Genomic DNA, 25,797 nt, shown 5'->3' on the forward strand with positions numbered 1-25,797 from the left:
GTATTTGAATCTTAATAATAATTTAATTAATTCCTTGGGTCCAAATTGTATGGGATATTTTTTGTGTGTCTCTGGTTGTGTCCTTCAAAAGTTGTGGCCTTTTCTATTTCTTCCATTTTCAGGTTTGGGTTCAGGATATGTGTAATAAAGGGTTAAAAATGAACCCCATGGGACATCATTTCAGCCTGTTACCTGGCAGAATACACACTTTAAGGATGAAGAAAAACCAAGTGGCAGAAAAGAATCCACCCTAAGCACGTGGACCCCACTTTCCATCTAGGGTATCTCGAAAACTAAAGGCCTTTTTGGCAGTTTGTCACTGCCCTACTAAAGGTCAGGCACCTGTGTCCAAAGTCTGGGGGCAACAGCAGCAAAGGGGCGGTCACCACTGCATAATAGGTAGGTATAGCTATACCAGTGTTGCCATGTCTGCTTATTATAAGCGACTTTGGGCTTGTTTTTCTGTAAAGTCGCTTGTAAATATTGGCAGTTGTGGGTGGCGATGCGACACGTTGTGAGCTTGTAGATCTGCTATTTTCAAATGGCTGATTTAAGGTGGTGAAACTTAGCCTAGTCGCTTCTTTTGGTTTTGTTTTCATGGACCTGGCCACTTTACTTGTTTCTCTTGCAAAATCTGGCAACACTGAGCTATACCTATAAAAGTAGCTTGTCAGAACAGTAGACATGACAAGCTGCTTGACAAGCTACTTGACAAGCTAAGTTCAGCTCTGAACGTGTTCCTTTAGTTTTGTCGGTTTTAATTATGTTGGCGTCTCTGGCCTCCTTGGATTCTCCTCCTGACCCACTAATGGAGAGGTTGATTCCCCACCAGCCACCAGGGCCAAAAGGGGGCGCTAGAGGAAACTGCCGGCCCATCATAGGTAGGTTTCACACCCAAGATTGTTATATATTGACTTCTCTGGCAGTCAAAGTACTTTACATTGGTGTCTTCGGTAAACACAGCATTTGAAAATGTATGTTTTTTTCAGTGATGTATACTAAAATGTTTGAAAATAGCATATCTACAAGCTCACAACGCGTCGCATCGCGACACGTTGTGAGCTTGTAGATCGGCTATTTTCAAATATCCTAGGTATAAAATAGGGCTAAAGTGGTTAATGTGTGTTTTATAATGTAATAATTTTCATCTGAAAAGTAACTAGTAAGGGACAGGTCGATTTTTAAAGAAGGGTACCCCTGGAGAAAATGTATGTGCCCTGATCTAAAATGGCATGACCCTCCCTTTGACAAAAAAATAAATCAATGACCCTCCCCAAGTGATTAAAAAAAAAAGATGAACCCTCCCCGCCTAGGAGAGTCACGATATATTGTCCCACGATATAGCCTATCATGGTTTTAAAATGTGACGATAGGTATTGTCATGATGTCATACTGTATCGTAATATTTTTTTTGTCATTAAAACACTTTCCTTTTTTTTTTTGCCTATGAAAGTTATAGGAGTTCTTACTGTATGGTGTATGATATGAAATGTAAAGCTTATCATAATCACAGTAATTATTAATCATGTCTTCCATCATATTCAAGGTATTTTGGAGAAACAGACTCCAGTCACTTTCAGTTTAAAGCACTGCTGAGAGGAGGTGTTGTGGGTCAGCTGATGCTCGTTGACGCTCGTTAATCAAAGCAATTATGCCTCTGCACTCTCAAATAGGCCTACATCTAATCTAAGATGGTTTACATGGTATTATACTGTATCTGGTATTATAGATTTTTTTGAGCTGTTGGAAATAACTAGGCTGCACTTGGTTGGTAAAGTCCAGATGACAAGAATATGAGGTTTGTGGAATTTATAGTCATGCATTGTTATATTATATTATATTTGTTATATTAGTCTATCTGTCCTCTGAAACAATGGGTTTATAGTTAGTGAGAACTTCACTTCTCCCTTAAGCTTGCACAAATGTATTTATTTGTGTGTACAAAGCACTTTGTAATTGTTTTTTAAAGTGCTTTATAAAGTTAGTTTAAACTAAAGATGATGGCCAATGTTGATGATACATGAGAAAAGAACATTAATAATGTATCATATCGATATCATATGCCCAACATCATGTATTGTATCGTGAAATTAGTGTATACCCCTAACCCTCCCCATCATCCCCGTCCGATGTTTTGCTTTCCACATTACTGTAGTCAGTCTTGCTAAATGCACAGTGTAGTATCTGTAGTAGTGGTAGCAGAATGGATAGTGTTCTCAACTTCGATGTGGGAAACCCATTGAATCCTGTTCAGATTGAAGAAAGTTGAGTATTTGGTAACAGTAGTCAGAGCTGGCCCTGAGGAATTTGATGCCTATATAGGCAGCATTTTACCTGGTGCCCCCCCCCCCCCCATAGCCTATTATTTAATAATAAATAAGGCTATTTCACAAACACAAATAACTAGGACACCGTGTAAATTACAAAAGCCAAATTACAATTTACAATTTTGGCATTTAGCAGACGTGATTTACAGTAAGCAAGATAAACTCAGTAATCTAGGATCATAGATAAACCAATAACCTATCATCAGTCTAAACATTATAATGATATAAAAAATAAAAAAAAGTATGTACATTGAAACTATACACACACTTAGGATGCCAGGTCAACAATGACCTGGCATCTGTCTAAATAAAATGCTATCTAAATTACATTTTAACGTTTGCATAAGACTGCATGGTCATCAAGGCTAGAACATTTAAAACAAAACTATTATATATTAATATTAATGAATTTGTATTGGGTGTTATCTGAGTAGATAGAAAGGTGTTTTATTATCTCCTGGAATAGAGAGACAGAGAGAGAGAGAGAGAGAGAGAGGACCTCTGAAAGTCTTATTAAAGAAATGTAACTTAACGTGCTTTACTGCACGTCATTGCCATTCACGTGGCCGTTGCATGTGCATTTTGCACGCATATTCACGTCATGTACTTTCTGTACCATGAAATTATAAACTGGTTTCTGCACATACCTAGGGATGTACAGTATGCAGCACTCCTTAAATGATCTGGAATGTACCCTTCTAACAATACAGATCGATTTATTTGCATATTGAAACAGATTTGAAATGTCAAACATGTCAAGCCTCTGACGTTTTTACATGTAGTTCATCATGCAACACGTGTGTGTTCCGCCCTCAAATTCTTCTTATGGAGGCCATCACCCCTGCCCGCACACACGCGTTAAAGTCTATTTAAGTTAATGTAAATATATATTAAGTTCTAAATAAAAACGGGTTTCACTCCCACTCTTTTTCCCCACTGTTGACCACTGTTTTGCTGTACTAAAAAGGTATATAAAAAACGGACTATTTTATCAATTCAAAATTGCATGACCCTCCCTTGGATTCAAAGTAGAATTGGCTGACCCTCCCTTGGACTAAAATTAGAAAGGCATGACCCTCCCCTATTTTCCTCCAGGGACCCCCCTCTGTAAATTTCGACTGGTCCCTAACTAAAGTTTTAAAATAATTATAGTGGAGTAAAAGTACAATATTTGCCTCTGAGATGTAGTGGAATAGAATTAAAAGTATAGACAATTGGAAGTACTCCAGTAAAGTAAAAGTACCTATAAATTGTACTTAAGTACAGTACTTGAGTAAATGTACTTAGTTACTTTACACCACTGGTTTCTTTTATGTCTGTGTGTGCGTTTTTCATGCCTTCAGATAAGGCCATGGGGTGTTCTTGGAGGTTTGTCAGGCTGATTCAGCTGCTGATCAGACTCAGCTCGTTTTGTTTTGTTTTGAGTTGAAACAAGAACTAAAAAAAGTGGTGGATATATGGATAGGTTTGCGTGCCTGGATGACGTATTTCCGCTTTTATGTAGATCAGGGGTCTTCAACGTTTTTTGGGGCCAAGGACCCTTTAGCTGATAGAGAGATGGAGCAGGGACCCCATACTGTATATTCTTAGTTTTTTAGAATGCTTTCCATTCTGTCATATAGAAACGTGAATGGCACGTGCATTGTGGCCTTGCATAGAACTTTAAAATTCTGTTCAGCTCACAACCCAGACGTCGTCATTGAAATTGTCAGCCAGCTCTGTGCAGTTTTGGAGAAGAAAAAACTCCACACTGCGTGAGAACACTGTTCCGTGTGAAATCCATCGAACCTAAGGATGGTGAAGTAGAGCAGGGTGTTCTTCACAGCCTCTTCACAGCTTTCATGATATCTGACAATTCAGCACTTAATGTCTTTGGCAACCTTACGAGTCACTCCCTAGTCACTTTGTTGCATGCAGTTTAACCTGTAACCTGTGTAGCATAAAAAACAAAAACACACGAGCAAGTCCATTAAATTGCTTTCCAAAGAGAGAGAGAGGGAGGGGGACAGAGGGAATTAAAAGATGAGTGTAAAAAAAAAATCATGTATCGCTTTCTATCGTTATAGTGATGTAGTGTAGTCCTATCTATCTTGAATTTAGAAGAGCCTAGTAAACATTGTCAAACAGGCACTCTTGCCTAATATTAGAATGCGCTTTGTGAGAACCAAGAGTTCAGCCGGATCCTATGTTTAGATTCACAGCTAAGACAATAGACAGGATAGCTAGAAGTGTTATCTTGATCAATTCACTGCAGCTGGCAGTCACCGCTAGAATCTTCCCAAATAGCGACTAGTGACTTCTTGGTCCCCTCCTGTTATGAGACACTTTAACGGTTTGTGTTTATAATGTATTAATATCATAGTAATTTCATATGCTTCAGTCTGGAATACACCACATGTAATTGGCTCTAATCCATCTGTTTTGGTATACTAGGTATACTGGCTCAGGAGAACTTTCCAGGTGACACCTACGCCCGTGGCTCCTGCTACATCGCTTGCTGCTTCGTCAAATTCCTGGAGTCTGCTGGTGCCAGAGTGGTGCCTGTCAGGTACACACACACACACACACACACACACACACACACACACACACACACACACACACACACACACACACACACACACACACACACACACACACACACACACACACACTCACTCACTCACATAGAAATTGTGATCTACTAATAAACTAATATGTATACGTAAACCAGGAACCTATCATCAGTCTAACCGTAGAATATCCAAAAAATCAATCATCTGTACATTGAAACTATACACACTGTAGGATGCCAGATCAACAATCACCTTGCATCTGTCTACATAACATGCTATCTAAGTTACATTTTAGCCTTTGCATAAGCCTGCAAGGTCGTCGAGGCTATAGGTCAAGTGCTAAGGGCTGAGGTGGAGTCTGAAGAGGTGAGAGAGAGAGAGAGAGAGAGAGAGAGAGAGAGAGAGAGAGAGAGAGAGAGAGAGAGAGAGAGAGAGAGAGAGACGAGCCCTCCATCGTTGCCTCCGGTCATATCGGTTCAACAGGATGACATCTAACAGGCTTTCAGAGGTGGACAGTAACGGAGTAAATTTACTTAAGTACATATTCTGAGGATCTGTACTTTACTTGAGTATTATATTTCTTTGATACTTATTACTCTAACTCGAGTACATTTCCAAGACAAATATTTTACTTTTACTTTCAGATTCGCTGGTTGTAGTCTTTTTCTCCTACGCCCACGTGCACACGGCCGAACGTTGATGCGCACATCTGACATCTCCACTCACTGTTCCAATCAGCCTCTGTCAGCCCCCTCAGACACAGAGCACAGGTCTCTGTTTCTATGTGTGTGTGTGTGTGTGTGTGTGTGTGTGTGTGTGTGTGTGTGTGTGTGTGTGTGTGTGCGTGCGCGCGTCAGTGCGTGACACAGACGATCACTCCACATTGCAATTGCTTGCGTTGTTGACTGCTCGCAAAAAAAGGATCCAGCAAAGTGCCCAAACAAAGTAGTACATTGAAGTAGATAGGGACAACAGTTATGGTAAGCATAACATTTTAGATCCCTTTAGAGAGTTTAGAACTATCAATTCCAGCGGAATTTGGTGCTAGCAGTTAGCACATAGCAGTGAAATATGGTAATTTTTTGCCTTGAATATTCATGAAAGGCAGGGTGACAAGGTTGGTTTTTCGTCTTGAAAACAATGAAAGGCATACAATGTTGCCATACTCAGTATGGCAGCATTGAATGCATTTAATTCAGACAGTATGGCACTGTCTGAAATAGGGAAACGTTTTTATTTTATTAGGACTCATAGAATCACAATGTCCCTGGGACCCATTCAAATGACCACTCCTGGCACCCACTATTACATTGAAAACCTAACATCACTGCTACTGCTTAGATGGGGAATTATTTTGTTGCATTGGAATTGCTGAGGTTTTAGACATATTTTAATTTGTTCAAGACAGTATATTTAAATTGAATATTTTGTGGTTATTTGGTTATTTTGTGCTGCACCACTAGGGCTTTAAAGATATTAATTTAGTTTACTAGTTTTGAACCAATGCTGCACTAATTTGACTTGTGATTTAAACAAAAAAACATAAGAAATTACAGAAATTAATTGATGTGAAAAATAAGAAATGTACTTTTACTTTTACTTTTACTTGTACTTTAAAGTATTTTTAAAAGCATGTACTCTTGATTACTTAAGTACATTTAAAAGCAAGTACTTTTTTACTCTTACTCGAGTAACATTTTGACTGAGCTACTTTTACTTGTAGTGGAGTAAATTTAACCAAGGATCTGTACTCTTACTCAAGTACTGGGGTCGAGTACTCTGTCCACCTCTGCAGGCTTTTCTTTCTTTCTTCTCTCTTTGTTTAAGCAGAATCAACCGCACAGAAGAAGAGTATGCAAGGTTATTTCATTCCATTAATGGGTGAGCTCACTTTGAATTATTATGATAAAAGGATTATGAACTTTAGCACGTTTTTCCAAAGAGTTACAGAGTGCTTTGAAATACAATGTAAAAAAAATCTGCATGAAACTGAAATATCAAAATAAGTGTCTTCAAAATCCTAATAATAAATTCAAACTCATAAACCCCTGCCCATATGCAAAGGGAACATGGTGCAGTCCAATTACCCAGCTCCTTTTAAGCAGATCTGAAACAACTGGTCCAGCTTCCTTTGGCCAGCCATATAAACTCCAGCACAGACACAGTTTTGTGTGTAGTCCTTTGTTTGTAGAATGTACTGTAGTGCTGAAAATAAATATAGAGTAAATTAATAAACCAAAAGAGAAGTGTTCACCATGTTTTACTGACTTTGTGTGGCTTTTGGTGTGGCCATCACAGATGTAATAATTGCACCATTACACTATGATATTTTCAAGAGGGATTCTTCTCTTCTTAATACATTAAGTCATTTCACTTCCTCTCTTCTTCATCAGTTTGTTGCTGCCAGGAGGATATGCTGACCTTCTGACATCAGAGTTTGCCCGAACAGCAAAGATATTCTATGATTTGGCTCTGAAGGTAAGATGTCCCATTGTTGGGGAGGGTTTGTAAAGCAAGGATTGTATATATGGACTGGTTCTGTAGGGTTATGCTTCATTCGCCCCCGGGGCGTCGGTCAGGACACATTTGACAGCAGATTTGAAGTGGACTGCAGGGACTGCAGGTGGTGCCGAACGGTACAATCTGCCACTCGAACACTGCTGGAGGTTCATCTCTAGTCAAGTCACGCCACACAAACCGTAGGAGGGAACGGTCTTCAGGGAGGAGGCGAACTTGGTGGAACATCCACCTCAATGTCTGCACTTAGGGCGATGGCGTGTTCCCGGAAGTGCAGTAGAACTCCCAGGAGGGATGCTCCAAGGGTGGGTCCAGGCAGCAGTGAATCGTCAGTGAATCGTTTCTCTGCTGATAGGAGCAATTGAAGATGATTCTCTTCTTGTTGTTATGACTCACCATGTGGTGAGGAATGTACCACTCTTCTCCCACTTGGTTGACTTCCTCATCCACCAGCTTCTGGATCTCTGTGCTGTAGGCTTTGGCACGCTCTGGATCTTTAGCCAGTCGTCGTTTTGTGCTCCGCAGACTCGACATGACGGCTTCTTCACACTCCCACATGGAAGAGTGTCGAGCTGCCAAAGCTTTTCAACATGCTTGAATATTTCTGAAGCTTGTGGGGGAACTGATGTCACCAGACACTGCTGTGGCCATAGAGGCTGCTGGAAAAAGGGCTTGGCTCTCCCCTTCATCTCCTCGGAGCCTCCTGTAGGAGCATCGTTCTCCTCAGGGTCCTTTGATCCGTGGAGTTCAGTAACAGGCCGCCGTCCCTGGCGAATGAAAAACAATGTACTTGACTTGATGTTTTTCACTCATATTACTCGATGCAGCTAGTAATATTAAGAAGTCTGTTCATGAATAATGCTGTAACGTTGAGAACAATGTGCCACTCCTGCCCTCTGTGTGGTCCTCAGGCCAACGATGCGGGGGATTACTTCCCCATCTGGGGGGGCTGTCTGGGTCACCAGCTGCTCCTAGTCCTCACAGACGGACATCAACAGGAAATCCGCGTCCGGACAGATACAGAGGCTGTGGCTCTGCCTCTCACATTCACAGCAGGTAATAATCATCATACTATAAGCCCTGTCCCCGACTAAGGATTTGTATAGTCGAATCTGATCAGTGTACTATAAGGTCAGCCTTATGCAGCCTGCCATGTATTCAACCAGAACTGGAAAACAAACTACAAAGTGAGTCTTGTGTGTGTGTGTGTGTGTGTGTGTGTGTGTGTGTGTGTGTGTGTGTGCGTGTGCGTGTGCGTGTGCGTGTGCGTTTGCGCGTGCGCGTGCGTTTGTGTGTGCGTGCATGTGTGTGTGCGTGTGTGTCTGTGTCTTCCAGAGGCCAAGTCCAGCCGTTTGTTCAAAGGGTTTCCCAGACACCTGATGCAGTCTCTGGCCGAGGAGAACATCACACCCAACTTCCACAAATGGGGTATCTCACTGCAGGTACCTCCTCTCCTCTCCTCTCCTCTCCTCTCCTCTCCTCTCCTCTCCTCTCCTCTTGAAATAGAAAGAAAGCTTCCCTATCTGTCTATCCTACACAGTCTGTCTCCCTCCCAGCTTTCCTGCTGTTTGTCTCTCCTTACACTGTCTTCCTCTCAGCTTCCCAAACTGTCTGTCTCTCCTACACTGTCTCCCTGTCAGCTTTCCTATAGTACAGTATGTCTTAATAAATGTACTTTAATATACAGAGAAAAGTGCTCTGCCTATTCTAAATAGAAATGTAAACATCAGTGGTGTAAAGTAACTAAGTATGAGGGGCACGGTGGCGCAGTCGGTAGCGCTGTCGCCTCACAGCTAGAAGGTCCTGGGTTCGATTCCCGCCGGGGACGCTGTGGGCGCTAGGGGCGTGTCTTCTCCTCCGCGTCATCAGCGCCCATACCCTAGGTGGGGTTGGCGAAAGGGCCTACTCTGTGTGGAGTTTGCATGTTCTCCCCGTGTCTCCTAGGGTAGTTAATACCCTCACAAAAACATGTAGTAATCCTGGTCGCTATACTGCCTCCCCCATGACAGCCGGGGCGCCTGATGGAGGGGAAGGGAACTGGTTGGAATAACGTGTTCCTTCCACGCGCTACGTCCAACCAGGGAAACTCCCCCCCTGTCGGGTGACAAGAAGCTCTCATGCCTGAAGGAAGCATGAGCTCGGCCCTGGCCTCCCTACTGTGGGGGACTGGTGTAGGGCTGGTGTAGGGCTGGTGTAGCGCCCAGGATCACTTAGGAAATTGGCACCGGGTGAAAAAAAAATGGGTTACAAAAATCGCGGGATAAAAAATTTAAGAAAAAAAAAAAAAAAGTAAAGTAACTAAGTACATACTCAAGTACTGTACTTAATCACTTTACAATTTTGAGGTATTTTTACTTCTTCAATACTTTTACTTCTACCCCACTACACCTCAGAGGAAAATATTGTACTTTTACTCCACTACAATTGTATGAGAACTTTACTTACTAGTTACTTTGTACATTTTGATTATTATTACAAAACATATATTAACCACTTCAGCTATATGCCTATATACCTATATATATTGCGGCCATTTGAAAATTGTAGACGATCTACAAGCTCACAATGCATCGCAATGTGACGCATTGTGAGCTTGTAGATCTGCTATTTTCAAAACATCTTTTAATACATTTTGAGTAGCCTACTTCTTCCATCACTGGTAAACATAGAAATGACTGTGATCCAACAGGACTACAACCATAACATCAAGTTGAAGACGTTCTATAAGGTTTTGTCCACCAACAGTGATGGCAAGATGGACTTCATCTCTACGATGGAAGGTACAATATGATTATGACAACACTCCTATGAAGCCTGTGTCTATAATACATTATAAACGTACTTATAATGAATTATTTACTTGTAATACTGTATAATTATTGTTGGAGTGCAGTATATAATACAAGTATCCATTACAGTACAGTGTGTTGTCTTTCAGCCTACAGGTATCCATTCTATGGAGTACAGTGGCATCCAGAGAAAGCCCCCTTTGAGTGGATTGACAAGCCTGGCATGGTTCACTCTGTCACTGCCATCACTATCTCCTTCTACGCTGCCAGCTTCTTTGTGTCAGAAGGTGAGACGGGCATGGTAGTTATGTGTGTGTGCGTCACGTGTGTGTGTGTGTGTGTGTGTGTGTGTGTGTGTGTGTGTGTGTGTGTGTGTGTGTGTGTGTGTGTGTGTGTGTGTGTGTGTGTGTGTGTGTGTTTGTGTGCATGTGTGCGTGTATGTGTGCGTGAATGGACGACTTCACCCATTTTCAAACTATCTTCATATAATTGGTCCTCACCAATGCTCATTATAATAATGTGTCTCAGAGGAGTAGCCTGGGACCAGACAAATCTGCCAGCATAAAAAGAAAATTGCACTCAGCGATGATTTGGGTCTGGCACCGCTCCATTAGGAATCCATTTCCTGCTCCCCCTGCTGACCAATTTTTATATAGCAAAAGTTTATATAGCATCACAATCAGTTTAACCACTTTTTCCATTTATATGTTGGCTATTCAAAAATAGCAGATCTACAAGCTCACAGCGAGCTTAATTGTGCATCTGATATTTTTGAATTGTTTTGAATGGTGGGTCCAGATGGGTCAGATGGGGGTCCACGACCAATTACATATTAATTTGCTGGTCCTTGTTTGAGAACAACTGCATTATATGTCGAGTTGGGAGTGAGAATGTCATGATTGCTGTTCTGAACTTCTCGCCTCCTCTCTCTCTCTCTCTCTCTCTCTCTCTCTCTCTCTCTCTCTCTCTCTCTCTCTCTCTCTCTCTCTCCCCCTCCGTCCAGCCATGAAGAGTAATCACCAGTTCTCCAGTCCTCTAGAAGAAGACAAAGCTCTCATCTATAACTTCTCTCCTGTCTTCAGAGGACAACAACACATCTTCATGGAGAAATACTATTTTGACTGAACTCACAGCAAGAAATTTTTTTTTTTGATTTACATGTTCCAATGTTCAATGCCAAAACCCCAATTAAATAAATCACAATTATGTCTAGTACAATAAATTGGCAAGTAAAAACATAGCCAGGTAGGCTTGCCACCTTTCAGAAAATGAAATAAGGGACACTTATTATGCCCGCGCGGGCCAAACCTTTTTTGGGGAGCCAGCCCCCCAAACCCCTGAAACGCATAGAAATCTATTTAAAAAAAAATTAAATCTATGAAATCTATAATAAAAAGAATTGGGTATAAATGAAATCACAAGGAAAGGCAATACTTCAGCCACACACCACACACGTCTTGTGTATGAATGTGTTGAATTTTGAAATTGGCAATTGTTTCCAAAATATGAAAAAGTAAATACAATAATTTGGAAAATTGTATGAAATAATGGAAAGTATGAGTGATTTGAACCTGCTAAATTTACCCTTCAACTTATTGTTTATGCCATAATGACATCCACAAGTTTTATAATAATAGTTGAAATTAGGCCTTAAAGGTTCAAATCATGTATACTTTACCTTATTCAGACAATTTTCCAAAGCATAGAGGTTCTCAGGTGCCCACTATTTTAAGATCAAAATGCTTAGCCAGTCTGGGGTCGCTTGGCATTCAAGGAACTGTGTCAGTGCTCCCTGGCTTCTTCTCACTTTATGTTGTTTAGGCTACATCATGGATTCTACCATGGCTAACTGAAAAGGTTTGCCTGGTTTGTACATAATATTCTGTCACACTTTCTTATTTTTTTCCCCACTCAGTTCTATACTTCTGACGTCTTTACTTTTTTCTTTGGACATTCAACTTTTGTTCTGAGCCAGTAGCACATTGTATTGCTTGCAGATTGTTGTGGTTTGAATGGAGGGGGGATGTGGGGGGGAACGTATCTTAGCAACACCGAAACGTTTGGATTTGGCTTGTTTTTGGCTTGTTTTGGGATATCGGTTGGTTTATTTTTCTCACGAGACTTGGCAACGCTGACTCGGACTCGCACAGCTCACACTCTCACTGACAGTCACACAGCAACGAGACAGGACAGCACATAAATCGCCCTGTCATTCATATTGATTCCCCAACCTTAAAATGCGGAACAAAGTGCGTTCCGTATCAGTTCAATGCTGTACAAAATCCCCTCACTCTCTGGCTGGTTGTGGGTGGAGTTGGATTCTGTGGTTTTAATCAGAGCCATTCAAGGAGAGTTACGTCACCTCCGTCCATTTCTTCAGGCCAGGTCTCCTACATAGCCTTCTATTGGCGAATAGTGACAAAGCCCTAAACCGGACGTTTACGGAATGCATTGGAGTCTATGGGCGTTCGTAACTATTTCCAGTTACATGAACCACGTGACCGACACTGTTTCTGCCCCCTCAGTGGCGGAACTCTCTAATATAAGACTCTGGTTATAATCATTTCACTTAGTGGTGGGTGGAGCCTGGTTTTAGCCTAATTTGGCACACCTGAGGTAGGTCTCTATAGGCCCAGGTAGTATTAGATCAAACATTTGTGTGGGGGAAGAGGTACTGCTGGCTAGTACTCCATGTTATATGTACACTTTATGCATTATAAGTAAGTTCTGTTGTTTATTTGACATTTATGCCATTGTTTAATTGTTTGTACTGATTGTTACTATTTTTCCTTTCATACCCAGTTCAATCATCACCATTTGTTCATCCTCATATGCATATGTCCGAATAAATCATTCTATGAAACTTCAAACCCTGGCCTGGTCCTTATGCGCAGGCATACTGGTGTAGGAGTGTATGTGTGTAGCCATTGAACTTTACACCCAAACACCTTGAGATTTTACAAATGCAATGGCATGAAATGGAATAGAATATTTTTTTAAGTGTGCCTTTGATCTGTGTGACTCTTGCTATCATGAGTCAGCAGAACGTGATTGTGCCACAACCAACACTACCTGATTTAATCATGTCATGAATTATCTTGGGCCCATATAGCATTATCTGACTAAGCCGGGATATAAAGTATTTTTTCAAATCTTTGATATTGGATATGGTTCTTCAATAAAAAATATATACATATTATATAATGTAGTCCTATGTACACAATTTCTTTACTTTGCTTGGGTTTAACCAATATATTTGTCAATACACCTGAAATCTGCAGAATGTGAATAAAATGTTATACATACAGCCTTGAAAGAACTAGCCTCGATCTCCAGGCTTTTATTGTTTAGTTTTGCTAAAAAATAAAAGCCTAGCCCAGCGCGTCGGTGTACTCGGTATGAGGAAGTGTTTAATTTCCCAACCAACCAGAGTGCAGTGGGCGTCGCTCGTAATGTTGTGTTAACGGGGCGGGGGTTGACGGACAGATCGGTGAACCAATGGGATCAGGCGCAATCTCTCGCCGGCTCTATACACCCGCCCCTCTATACACGAAATCAGGAGCGTTGGGGCAGTCTATGAAAGAACAAACACATGAAAATACAGGGCACAAAATACAAAACTAAATGTTTAAAGCTTTCCAGAGCCTTAATACAATATCTACCATAATCTGCATCGCAAGATAACCTCATAGGTTTAGTGTAAAGTCTGAAGGCAAGACACTAGATGCTCATGAGGAGCATAGGAGTTAGAGGTGGATGCTCCCTGAGGATGTTGTATGGAGGTGATAACCTTATTTCTTGGTAAACAAAACAAAATAATAATTTCTGACCCTCTTATCTTTGATTTGTTGGACAGTTTATTGGGACAAAGCATCAGAGTGTGATGGTAACTTTCCACCAGTGAAAATATTGTAATAGAAACTTGACCTACAGAGATGGAACAGCAATGTTGAGGAGAGCTAGAACAGCACAAAGCAATCCAACACCGACTCCAACACGCTTGTACCGTCTTATGTCTGGAGGAGAAACGCACGCACGCACGCACGTACGCACACACAAACTGTAAAGTTACTGCTTGATTGATTGATGTACTTTATTTAGTAAGACATGAGAACAGCAGTACATGGAAGTACAAATTCACAATACAAGGTCTACTAAACTGGAAGACTCATTAAGCACTGAGCTTGTTTAAGATGAGATCCCCATGCACACAAATCATGATGACATATAAGAGACAGACAGATATACACACTACTATACAGAGCGTCATACAATCAGCTTACAGGTTACTGGTATGAAGAGTGAAAATAAAATGTACAAGAGAAGAAAAAATCACACCCTGTGTGAAGTGGGCGGTGTCTTGCTAGCTAATCACAATACTGAATGGAGTCGATCAATCATGTACAAAGGATAAATACATTTATTGAAACACTCTTTATGATGGACAAAACCATAACTTGAAAAAAACCAAATTTTGGTTTTTTTCAAGTTATGGTTGCTTATATAGGGCTATGCACATGTGTCATGTGACACTGGCCAATCACGGTCCTGAATAGGCTGTGATTGGCCAATCACAGCGCAGGATAATTCTACTAATTTCCTGGGCCCAGATCACAGCGCAGGAAAATGTAAATTTTTCCAAATCTCACTTATAGGGGCGGTTTCACCGCCCAAAAAATGGGGAGGGGGGGTTGGGGGGGTAGGTTAAGACTTAGACAGGGGCCATTTTGTTTCTTTTTTGGGGGGGGTTTGTTACTTTAAGTCGGTTAATTCGGTTAATTCGGCTTATGGCAGAGGCGGAGCTAGACAGCTAGTAGCTACTGTAATGGTACTGTAAATCTGGGCGCCCGCCACTGAGTTTGTGATGGGTGCTCGTCATTTCTCCTGGGGGCTTTAGCCCCGAGGCACCCACAGTATCGGCACCCTTGTGGTGAAGTAAGTAAGTATGTGCATTGTATTTGTATATAACACTTCTCACAGAGAGAACTCACAAAGTGCTTTACATACAACAGAAATAAAAACACAGCATCAAACATTCAAATGATAAAAAAAAAAAAAAAGAATTCTAAGACATTCCAGAAGTGGTTCTTAAAAATGTCCACAGAGGCTGCAGCTCTCAAGACTATGTGGAATGTGGAATGGCATTCCATACTGGACCTTCCATACCTATGGAATGCCCTTCCACAGGTATTGAGGTCATGACATCTGTTAATGAGGTAATCAAACGTGGCACTGCCCTGGTGATGATGACATTAGAGACTATGGATGATGATGGTGCTGTTGTTCCCCAAATGGAACGGAATGGAGCGTTTTAAGCCTAGCCTGCTCTTAAACTTATAGTGTCTGCCTCCTGGACCAAACCTCGAAGATGGTTCCACAGGAGAGGAGCCTGATAGTTGAAAGTTCTCTCTTGGAGATTCTAGGACCCACAAAGTAAGCCTTCATAGCCTACTGGGAATGCAGGGACGCACACACGTGTGTACTCTCTCTCCCTCTCTTTCTCTCTCTCACACACACACACACACACACACACACACACACACACACACACACACACACACACACACACACACACACACACACACACACACACACACACACACACGCAAGAAAATGCAGTTAGTAAGAGAAATATATTTAGTAAAAACTGAAAAATATATGTGATATGAACATTTTCGGCTCAGTTTTTTTTGTGCTTTTTGTCCTGTAGCCTAATAGAGTCAAGATGTACTTGAATCTTAATAATAATTTAATTAATTCCTTGGGTCCAAATTGTATGGGATATTTTTTGTGTGTCTCTGGTTGTGTCCTTCAAATGTTGTGGCCTTTTCTATTTCTTCCATTTTCAGGTTTGGGTTCAGGATATGTGTAATAAAGGGTTAAAAATGAACCCCATGGGACATCATTTCAGCCTGTTACCTGGCAGAATACACACTTTAAGGATGAAGAAAAACCAAGTGGCAGAAAATAATCCACCCTAAGCACGTGGACCCCACTTTCCATCTAGGGTATCTCGAAAACTAAAGGCCTTTTTGGCAGTTTGTCACTGCCCTACTTAAGGTCAGGCACCTGTGTCCAAAGTCTGGGGGCAACAGCAGCAAAGGGGCGGTCACCACTGCATAATAGGTAGGTATAGCTATACCAGTGTTGCCATGTCTGCTTATTATAAGCGACTTTGGGCTTGTTTTTCTGTAAAGTCGCTTGTAAATATTGGCAGTTGTGGGTGGCGATGCGACACGTTGTGAGCTTGTAGATCTGCTATTTTCAAATGGCTGATGTAAGGTGGTGAAACTTAGCCTAGTCGCTTCTTTTGGGTTTGTTTTCATGGACCTAGGCTGCAGCAAGAAATTGAAAACCAGGTTTACAAACATAAGCCTCAAGGTGAATGACACTCTCTTCACATCCAAACATGAAGTGAGTAAAATCCTCAACATATTCTTCACGACCATAACCTCAGATTTGGTTGAAAAACTACCCCCTCACTCTGGGTGCTATGGTGAAGAGCATATTGACTCATTTTACAAAAAACAGGGTGTACGCAAAGATGATTTTAAACTCTCCCCTGTGAAAACAGAAGAGGTGTTTAAAAAATGGAGTGCTCTTCATCAACACAAAGCCACAGGCCTCGACAATATCCCCGCCAAATTTCTAAAAGACTCAGCCGCCTCCATTGCTCCAATCATTACCCACATAATAAACCTCTCCCTCATACAGGGACGGGTCCCTAACGATTTCAAAAAAGCAAGGGTGACCCCTCTGTACAAAAAAGGAAACAAATTAGACCCTGGCAACTACCGCCCTATTTCTATTCTTAGCTCCATCTCGAAAGTCATGGAGAAAATAGTCTATGAACAGGTCGATAAGTATCTTGCCGAAAAAAATCGAATCTACAAATTCCAATCTGGCTTCAGAACAAACCACTCCACTGACACATGCCTTCTCTATTTGAACGACTCTATCAAACAAGATGTCGACAAGGGCAAATATTGCGGCATGGTCATGCTGGACCTCCAGAAGGCCTTTGACACCGTCAATCACCCAATTATGATCAATAAGCTCAAAGCAATAGGTTTTAATGATACGTCAGTGAACTGGATGAGATCCTACCTGGAAGGGAGGGAGCAAGTGGTGGAAGTAAACGGCACCCAGTCCCCCCCCCTCCCTGTGACTTGTGGTGTCCCACAAGGAAGTATACTAGGACCTTTACTGTCCCTGATATATGTGAATGACATGTCATCGGCCTGCGACTGCAAGCTGTTCCTGTTCGCAGATGACTCGGCCCTGCTAGTCTCGGACAGGGACAGGCTGCAGGTTGAGAAAACTCTCAGCTCCGAACTCAACAAGATCTGCATCTGGCTCTCTGACAACAAACTTTCATTACACCTGGGTAAAACAGAATCCATCCTCTTTGGGTCCAGTCCTAACCTTAGCAAGGCAGAGAGTTTCACGATCAAAGTGGGTGATGATGTCATCCAAAGAAAGGATGAAATTACCTACCTGGGCTCCATCTTGGAGGCAAACCTCTCTGGTAACAAAAACGTCGAAAAAGTGATCAACCAAACAACACGCTATTTGTGGAGGATTGATCGCCTAGTCAGTAAGAATACTCTGAAGATTCTTGCAGGGGCCCTCATTCAAGGTCATTATGATTATGCATGCACTTCATGGTATCATAACACCTCCAAGGCCTTAAAAACAAGGCTCCAAACATCCCAAAACAAACTTGTAAGGCTACTTCTTGGCCTCAATCACAGAACCCATCTAACCCCTGCTCATTTTGCTAGGATTGGATGGCTTAGGGTTGAGGACAGAGTACAGCAACTTGCTATGGGCCTGGTCTTCAAGATACACCACAACATTGGGATCCCCCTGTATTTGTCAAAATACTTCCAAAATGTTAATGCAGTCCATGATCATAACACCAGAGGCAGCTCCACGGATCATGTTCAACCCAGATTTGGCTCAACTAAGGGTATGAACTCGTTCTCATGCTATTCAACAAAAATGTGGAATGCCCTACCAAAAGGAGTAAAGGAGTGTAAAACCCTACTCACTTTCAAAACTGCCCTAAAGATACACCTTCAGGAGGCTGCAATTCGAAAATGGCCCCTGTCTAAGTCTTAACCTACCCCCCCCTACCCCCCCTACCCCCCCCCCTCCTTCATTTTCCTCTTTTGTATATATATATATATTATTTTTTTTCTCTCGTCATACCAGTAACCTGAAAGATGATTGTATGACATTCTGTATAGTAGTGTGTATATCTGCCTGCCTCTTATATTTCATCATGATTTGTGTGCATGGGGTTCTCATCTTAAACAAGCTTAGTGCTTAATGAGGGTTTCCAGTTTAGTAGACCTTGTATTGTGAATTTGTACTTCCATGTACTGTTATGTACTGTCATGTACTATTCTCATGTCTTTCTAAATAAACGTATCAATCAATCAATCAAACCTGGCCGCTTTACTTGTTTCTTTTGCAAAATCTGGCAACACTGAGCTATACCTATAAAAGTAGCTTGTCAGAACAGTAGACATGACAATCTGCTTGACAAGCTACTTGACAAGCTAAGTTCAGCTCTGAACGTGTTCCTTTAGTTTTGTCGGTTTTAATTATGTTGGCGTCTCTGGCCTCCTTGGATTCTCCTCCTGACCCACTAATGGAGAGGCTGAGCCCCCAGCAGCCACCAGGGCCAAAAGGGGGCGCTAGAGGAAACTGCCGGCCCATCATAGGTAGGTTTCACACCCAAGATTGTTATATATTGACTTCTCTGGCAGTCAAAGTACTTTACATTGGTGTCTTCGGTAAACACAGCATTTGAAAATGTATGTTTTTTTCAGTGATGTATACTAAAATGTTTGAAAATAGCATATCTACAAGCTCACAACGCGTCGCATCGCGACACGTTGTGAGCTTGTAGATCGGCTATTTTCTAATATCCTAGGTATAAAATAGGGCTAAAGTGGTTAATGTGTGTTTTATAATGTAATCATTTTCATCTGCAAAGTAACTAGTAAGGGACAGGTCGATTTTTAAAGAAGGGTACCAAGTGATTAAAAAAAAAATATGAACCCTCCCCGCCTAGGAGTGTCACGATATATTGTCCCACGATATAGCCTATCATGGTTTTAAAATGTGACGATAGGTATTGTCATGATGTCATACTGTATCGTAATAATTTTTTTGTTATTAAAACACTTTCCTTTTTTTTTTGCCTATGAAAGTTATAGGAGTTCTTACTGTATGGTGTATGATATGAAATGTAAAGCTTATCATAATCACAGTAATTATTAATCATGTCTTCCATCATATTCAAGGTATTTTGGAGAAACAGACTCCAGTCACTTTCAGTTTAAAGCACTGCTGAGAGGAGGTGTTGTGGGTCAGCTGATGCTCGTTGACGCTCGTTAATCAAAGCAATTATGCCTCTGCACTCTCAAATAGGCCTACATCTAATCTAAGATGGTTTACATGGTATTATACTGTATCTGGTATTATAGATTTTTTTGAGCTGTTGGAAATAACTAGGCTGCACTTGGTTGGTAAAGTCCAGATGACAAGAATATGAGGTTTGTGGAATTTATAGTCATGCATTGTTATATTATATTATATTTGTTATATTAGTCTATCTATCCTCTGAAACATTGGGTTTATAGTTAGTGAGAACTTCACTTCTCCCTTAAGCTTGCACAAATGTATTTATTTGTGTGTACAAAGCACTTTGTAATTGTTTTTTAAAGTGCTTTATAAAGTTAGTTTAAACTAAAGATGATGGCCAATGTTGATGATACATGAGAAAAGAACATTAATAATGTATCATATCGATATCATATGCCCAACATCATGTATTGTATCGTGAAATTAGTGTATCTTGACACCCCTAACCCTCCCCATCATCCCGTCCGATGTTTTGCTTTCCACATTACTGTAGTCAGTCTTGCTAAATGCACAGTGTAGTATCTGTAGTAGTGGTAGCAGAATGGATAGTGTTCTCAACTTCGATGTGGGAAACCCATTGAATCCTGTTCAGATTGAAGAAAGTTGAGTATTTGGTAACAGTAGTCAGAGCTGGCCCTGAGGAATTTGATGCCTATATAGGCAGCATTTTACCTGGTGCCCCCCCCCCCCCCCATAGCCTATTATTTAATAATAAATAAGGCTATATCACAAACACAAATAACTAGGACACCGTGTAAATTACAAAAGCCAAATTACAATTTACAATTTTGGCATTTAGCAGACGTGATTTACAGTAAGCAGCAAGATAAACTCAGTAATCTAGGATCATAGATAAACCAATAACCTATCATCAGTCTAAACATTATAATGATATAAAAAATTTAAAAAAGTATGTACATTGAAACTATACACACACTTAGGATGCCAGGTCAACAATGACCTGGCATCTGTCTAAATAAAATGCTATCTAAATTACATTTTAACGTTTGCATAAGACTGCATGGTCATCAAGGCTAGAACATTTAAAACAAAACTATTATATATTAATATTAATGAATTTGTATTGGGTGTTATCTGAGTAGATAGAAAGGTGTTTTATTATCTCCTGGAATAGAGAGAGAGAGAGAGAGAGAGAGAGAGAGAGAGGACCTCTGAAAGTCTTATTAAAGAAATGTAACTTAACGTGCTGTACTGCATGTCATTGCCATTCACGTGGCCGTTGCATGTGCATTTTGCACGCATATTCACGTCATGTACTTTCTGTACCATGAAATTATAAACCGGTTTCTGCACATACCTAGGGATGTACAGTATGCAGCACTCCTTAAATGATCTGGAATGTACCCTTCTAACAATACAGATCGATTTATTTGCATATTGAGACAGATTTGAAATGTCAAACATGTCAAGCCTCTGACGTTTTTACATGTAGTTCATCATGCAACACGTGTGTGTTCCGCCCTCAAATTCTTCTTATGGAGGCCATCACCCCTGCCCGCACACACGCGTTAAAGTCTATTTAAGTTAATGTAAATATATATTAAGTTCTAAATAAAAACGGGTTTCACTCCCACTCTTTTCCCCCACTGTTGACCACTGTTTTGCTGTACTAAAAAGGTATATAAAAAACGGACTATTTTATCAATTCAAAATTGCATGACCCTCCCTTGGATTCAAAGTAGAATTGGCTGACCCTCCCTTGGACTAAAATTAGAAAGGCATGACCCTCCCCTATTTTCCTCCAGGGACCCCCCTCTGTAAATTTCGACTGGTCCCTAACTAAAGTTTTCAAATAATTATAGTGGAGTAAAAGTACAATATTTGCCTCTGAGATGTAGTGGAATAGAAGTAAAAATATAGACAATTGGAAGTACTCCAGTAAAGTAAAAGTACCTATAAATTGTACTTAAGTACAGTACTTGAGTAAATGTACTTAGTTACTTTACACCACTGGTTTCTTTTATGTCTGTGTGTGCGTTTTTCATGCCTTTTCATGCCTTCAGATAAGGCCATGGGGTGTTCTTGGAGGTTTGTCAGACTGATTCAGCTGCTGATCAGACTCAGCTCGTTTTGTTTTGTTTTGAGTTGAAACAAGAACTCAAAAAAGTGGTGGATATATGGATAGGTTTGCGTGCCTGGATGACGTATTTCTGCTTTTATGTAGATCAGGGGTCTTCAACGTTTTTTGGGGGCCAAGGACCCCTTAGCTGATAGAGAGATGAAGCAGGGACCCCATACTGTATATTCTTAGTTTTTTAGAATGCTTTCCATTCTGTCATATAGAAACGTGAATGGCACGTGCATTGTGGCCTTGCATAGAACTTTAAAATTCTGTTCAGCTCACAACCCAGACATCGTCATTGAAATTGTCAGCCAGCTCTGTGCAGTTTTGGAGAAGTAAAAACTCCTGACTGCGTGAGAACACTGTTCCGTGTGAAATCCATCGAACCTAAGGATGGTGAAGTAGAGCAGGGTGTTCTTCACAGCCTCTTCACAGCTTTCATGATATCTGACAATAGGCTCTATGCACAGCAGCCATATTGGGAATGAATTGGGCCTCTTCTTACTTCCTTCACAGGTGTTACCAATAATACTAATTAAGGCTCTGTTCCATTTAGTGTGGCACAGTGGTCTCTTATTTTCAAGGACCCCCATAACTCTGAGAGTGTACAAATGGAACCAAATGGACCCTAATGGGTTTCTAGCGGTGACTGGCAGTCACCGCTAGAATCTTCCCAAATAGCGACTAGTGACTTCTTGGTCCCCTCCTGTTATGAGACACTTTAACGGTTTGTGTTTATAATGTATTAATATCATAGTAATTTCATATGCTTCAGTCTGGAATACACCACATGTAATTGGCTCTAATCCATCTGTTTTGGTATACTAGGTATACTGGCTCAGGAGAACTTTCCAGGTGACACCTACGCCCGTGGCTCCTGCTACATCGCTGGCTGCTTCGTCAAATTCCTGGAGTCTGCTGGTGCCAGAGTGGTGCCTGTCAGGTACACACACACACACACACACACACACACACACACACACACACACACACACACACACACACACACACACACACACACACACACACACACACACACACACACACACACACACACACACACACTCACTCACTCACATAGAAATTGTGATCTACTAATAAACTAATATGTATACGTAAACCAGGAACCTATCATCAGTCTAACCGTAGAATATCCAAAAAATCAATCATCTGTACATTGGAACTATACACACTGTAGGATGCCAGATCAACAATCACCTTAATTCTGTCTACATAACATGCTATCTAAGTTACATTTTAGCCTTTGCATAAGCCTGCAAGGTCGTCGAGGGTATAGGGCAAGTGCCAAGGGCTAAGGTGGAGTCTGAAGAGGTGTGAGAGAGAGAGAGAGAGAGAGAGAGAGAGAGAGAGAGAGAGAGAGAGAGAGAGAGAGAGAGAGAGAGAGACGAGCCCTCCATCGTTGCCTCCGGTCATCCCGGTTCAACAGGATGACATCTAACAGGCTTTCAGAGGTGGACAGTAACGGAGTAAATTTACTTAAGTACATATTCTGAGGATCTGTACTTTACTTGAGTATTATATTTCTTTGATACTTATTACTCTAACTCGAGTACATTTCCAAGACAAATATTTTACTTGTACTCGAGTACATTTCTAGGAAGGCTGAAAAGTGCTCGTTACTTTACTTTCAGATTCGCTGGTTGTAGTCTTTTTCTCCTACGCCCACGTGCACACGGCCGAACGTTGATGCGCACATCTGACATCTCCACTCACTGTTCCAATCAGCCTCTGTCAGTCCCCTCAGACACAGAGCACAGGTCTCTGTTTCTGTACTGTGTGTGTGTGTGTGTGTGTGTGTGTGTGTGTGTGTGTGTGTGTGTGTGTGTGTGTGTGTGTGTGTGTGTGTGTGTGTGTGTGTGTGTGTGTGTGTGTGTGTGCGTGCGCGCGTCAGTGCGTGACACAGACGATCACTCCACATTGCAATTGCTTGCGTTGTTGACTGCTCGCAAAAAAAGGATCCAGCAAAGTGCCCAAACAAAGTAGTACATTGAAGTAGATAGGGACAACAGTTATGGTAAGCATAACATTTTAGATCCCTTTAGAGAGTTTAGAACTATCAATTCCAGAGGAATTTGGTGCTAGCAGTTAGCACATAGCAGTGAAATATGGTATTTTTTTTGCCTTGAATATTCATGAAAGGCAGAGGGTGACAAGGTTGGTTTTTCGTCTTGAAAACAATGAAAGGCATACAATGTTGCCATACTCAGTATGGCAGCATTGAATGCATTTAATTCAGACAGTATGGCACTGTCTGAAATAGGGAAACGTTTTTATTTTATTAGGACTCATAGAATCACAATGTCCCTGGGACCCATTCAAATGACCACTCCTGGCACCCACTATTACATTGAAAACCTAACATCACTGCTACTGCTTAGATGGGGAATTATTTTTGTTGCATTGGAATTGCTGAGGTTTTAGACATATTTTAATTTGCTCAAGACAGTATATTTAAATTGAATATTTTGTGGTTATTTGGTTATTTTGTACATACATAAGAAATTACAGAAATTAATTGATGTGAAAAATAAGAAATGTACTTTTACTTTTACTTTTACTTGTACTTTAAAGTATTTTTAAAAGCATGTACTCTTGATTACTCAAGTACATTTAAAAGCAAGTACTTTTTTACTCTTACTCGAGTAACATTTTGACTGAGCTACTTTTACTTTTAGTGGAGTAAATTTAACCGAGGATCTGTACTCTTACTCAAGTACTGGGGTCGAGTACTCTGTCCACCTCTGCAGGCTTTTCTTTCTTTCTTCTCTCTTTGTTTAAGCAGAATCAACCGCACAGAAGAAGAGTATTGTCGTGTATCAGTATTCAAGACTGATGAATATTAAGTTAATATGCTATTAATACATTATGAACACAAATTGTCAAGAAGTTCCATGTCAGAGTGAGACCAAAACAAGGAGGCCAGAGGGTTGTGAGTGGGGGAGAACAGCTGTAGTGATCTAAGGTAAACAGTTTAGCTATCCTGTCTATTGTCTTAGGTGCTAACCTAAAAGACCACACCCAGCCGAGTTCTTTGTTCCCAAAAAAGGCATTGTAATTATGCGATCTAATCACGCATGTTGCCATGTCTCTCTCTCTCTCTCTACAGCCGGCTGTTAAAAGAAATAGACTTAAACTGAATTATTGTAAATTATAACTAGCTCACAGTAAAAGCTTATTCTATAGTAAATACACAAGTGTGAACAAATGTGGTTGGGGAGAAACCAGTTAGTTGCATGTAGACTTTTCTTCTTGAATCTAGGGAAAACGCCAAGTCCCTTTTAAATCATCTCTTTCTGTCTAAATCATTCATACAAAGTTGAATACATATGTGTGGTCTTATTTTGAAGGTAACAAGGTGTTAAACAAAGATTTCGTAAAATGAGCTTGTGTAAAAATGCAGTTTGATAGATAAATGTTATGTGTTAAAACCAAGACAGATTGTGTGACCCATTGTGTTGACTTCCTAGGCCCTGCCCAATGATTCTATTGTTTCTAGAAACCTGTTTGTGAGTGGTCAGAAGGAGGTCCTAAGGAAAATATCTGTTTGCTTATAACATGGTGCTATAGGTGAGGAACAGGACTCTCTGTGATTTTCGGCTACACACAGTTGTCACGTTCAACAGGACAAAGCAGGTCCTATGAACAAAGATGCGAAATACAACATTGAACCCTGTATTTGTTGCCTTTTTGACAATAAAAAGATTGTTGGAAATGACTACCTCGGACTTTAAAGGAGTGTGATTTATTACCACCCAGAGAAACATGTCTGCTTCCGTCTTCCAAAATGGGCTCAGATACCACAGTATGCAAGGTTATTTCATTCCATTAATGGGTGAGCTCACTTTGAATTATTATGATAAAAGGATTATGAACTTTAGCACGTTTTTCCAAAGAGTTACAGAGTGCTTTGCAATACAATGTAAAAAAAATCTGCATGAAACTGAAATATCAAAATAAATGTCTTCAAAATCCTAATAATAAATTCAAACTCATAAACCCCTGCCCATATGCAAAGGGAACATGGTGCAGTCCAATTACCCAGCTCCTTTTAACACATTGAATGCCAA

At 40.8% G+C, this 25,797-nt stretch overlaps 2 protein-coding genes across 2 annotated transcripts in view; both read left to right on the plus strand.

Moving 5' to 3' along the window:
- Positions 1–763: 763 nt before the first annotated feature.
- On the plus strand, positions 764–11,313 carry LOC308101340 (gamma-glutamyl hydrolase-like; the record flags this gene model as incomplete). The annotated part of the gene is made up of 8 exons (XM_080450764.1): positions 764–881; positions 4,761–4,875; positions 7,276–7,360; positions 8,311–8,455; positions 8,735–8,841; positions 10,089–10,179; positions 10,338–10,475; positions 11,192–11,313. 8 exons carry the CDS (start codon positions 764–766, stop codon positions 11,311–11,313), a joined length of 921 nt encoding a protein of 306 aa, XP_080306890.1.
- A 7,489-nt stretch (positions 11,314–18,802) lies between these two features.
- The window catches only part of LOC308101341 (gamma-glutamyl hydrolase-like), a gene marked incomplete at both ends in the record, with an annotated part of 11,692 nt that continues 4,697 nt past the window's right edge, over positions 18,803–25,797 (plus strand). The window contains 2 exons of the mRNA XM_080450765.1: positions 18,803–18,920; positions 22,538–22,652. Coding sequence (XP_080306891.1) covers positions 18,803–18,920; positions 22,538–22,652 — 233 coding nt within the window. The remainder of the gene's footprint in view (positions 18,921–22,537; positions 22,653–25,797) is intronic.

Source organism: Gymnoscopelus braueri (assembly GCF_963280865.1).
Source record: "Gymnoscopelus braueri genome assembly, chromosome: 15".
Classification (NCBI taxonomy): Eukaryota; Metazoa; Chordata; class Actinopteri; order Myctophiformes; family Myctophidae; genus Gymnoscopelus; species Gymnoscopelus braueri.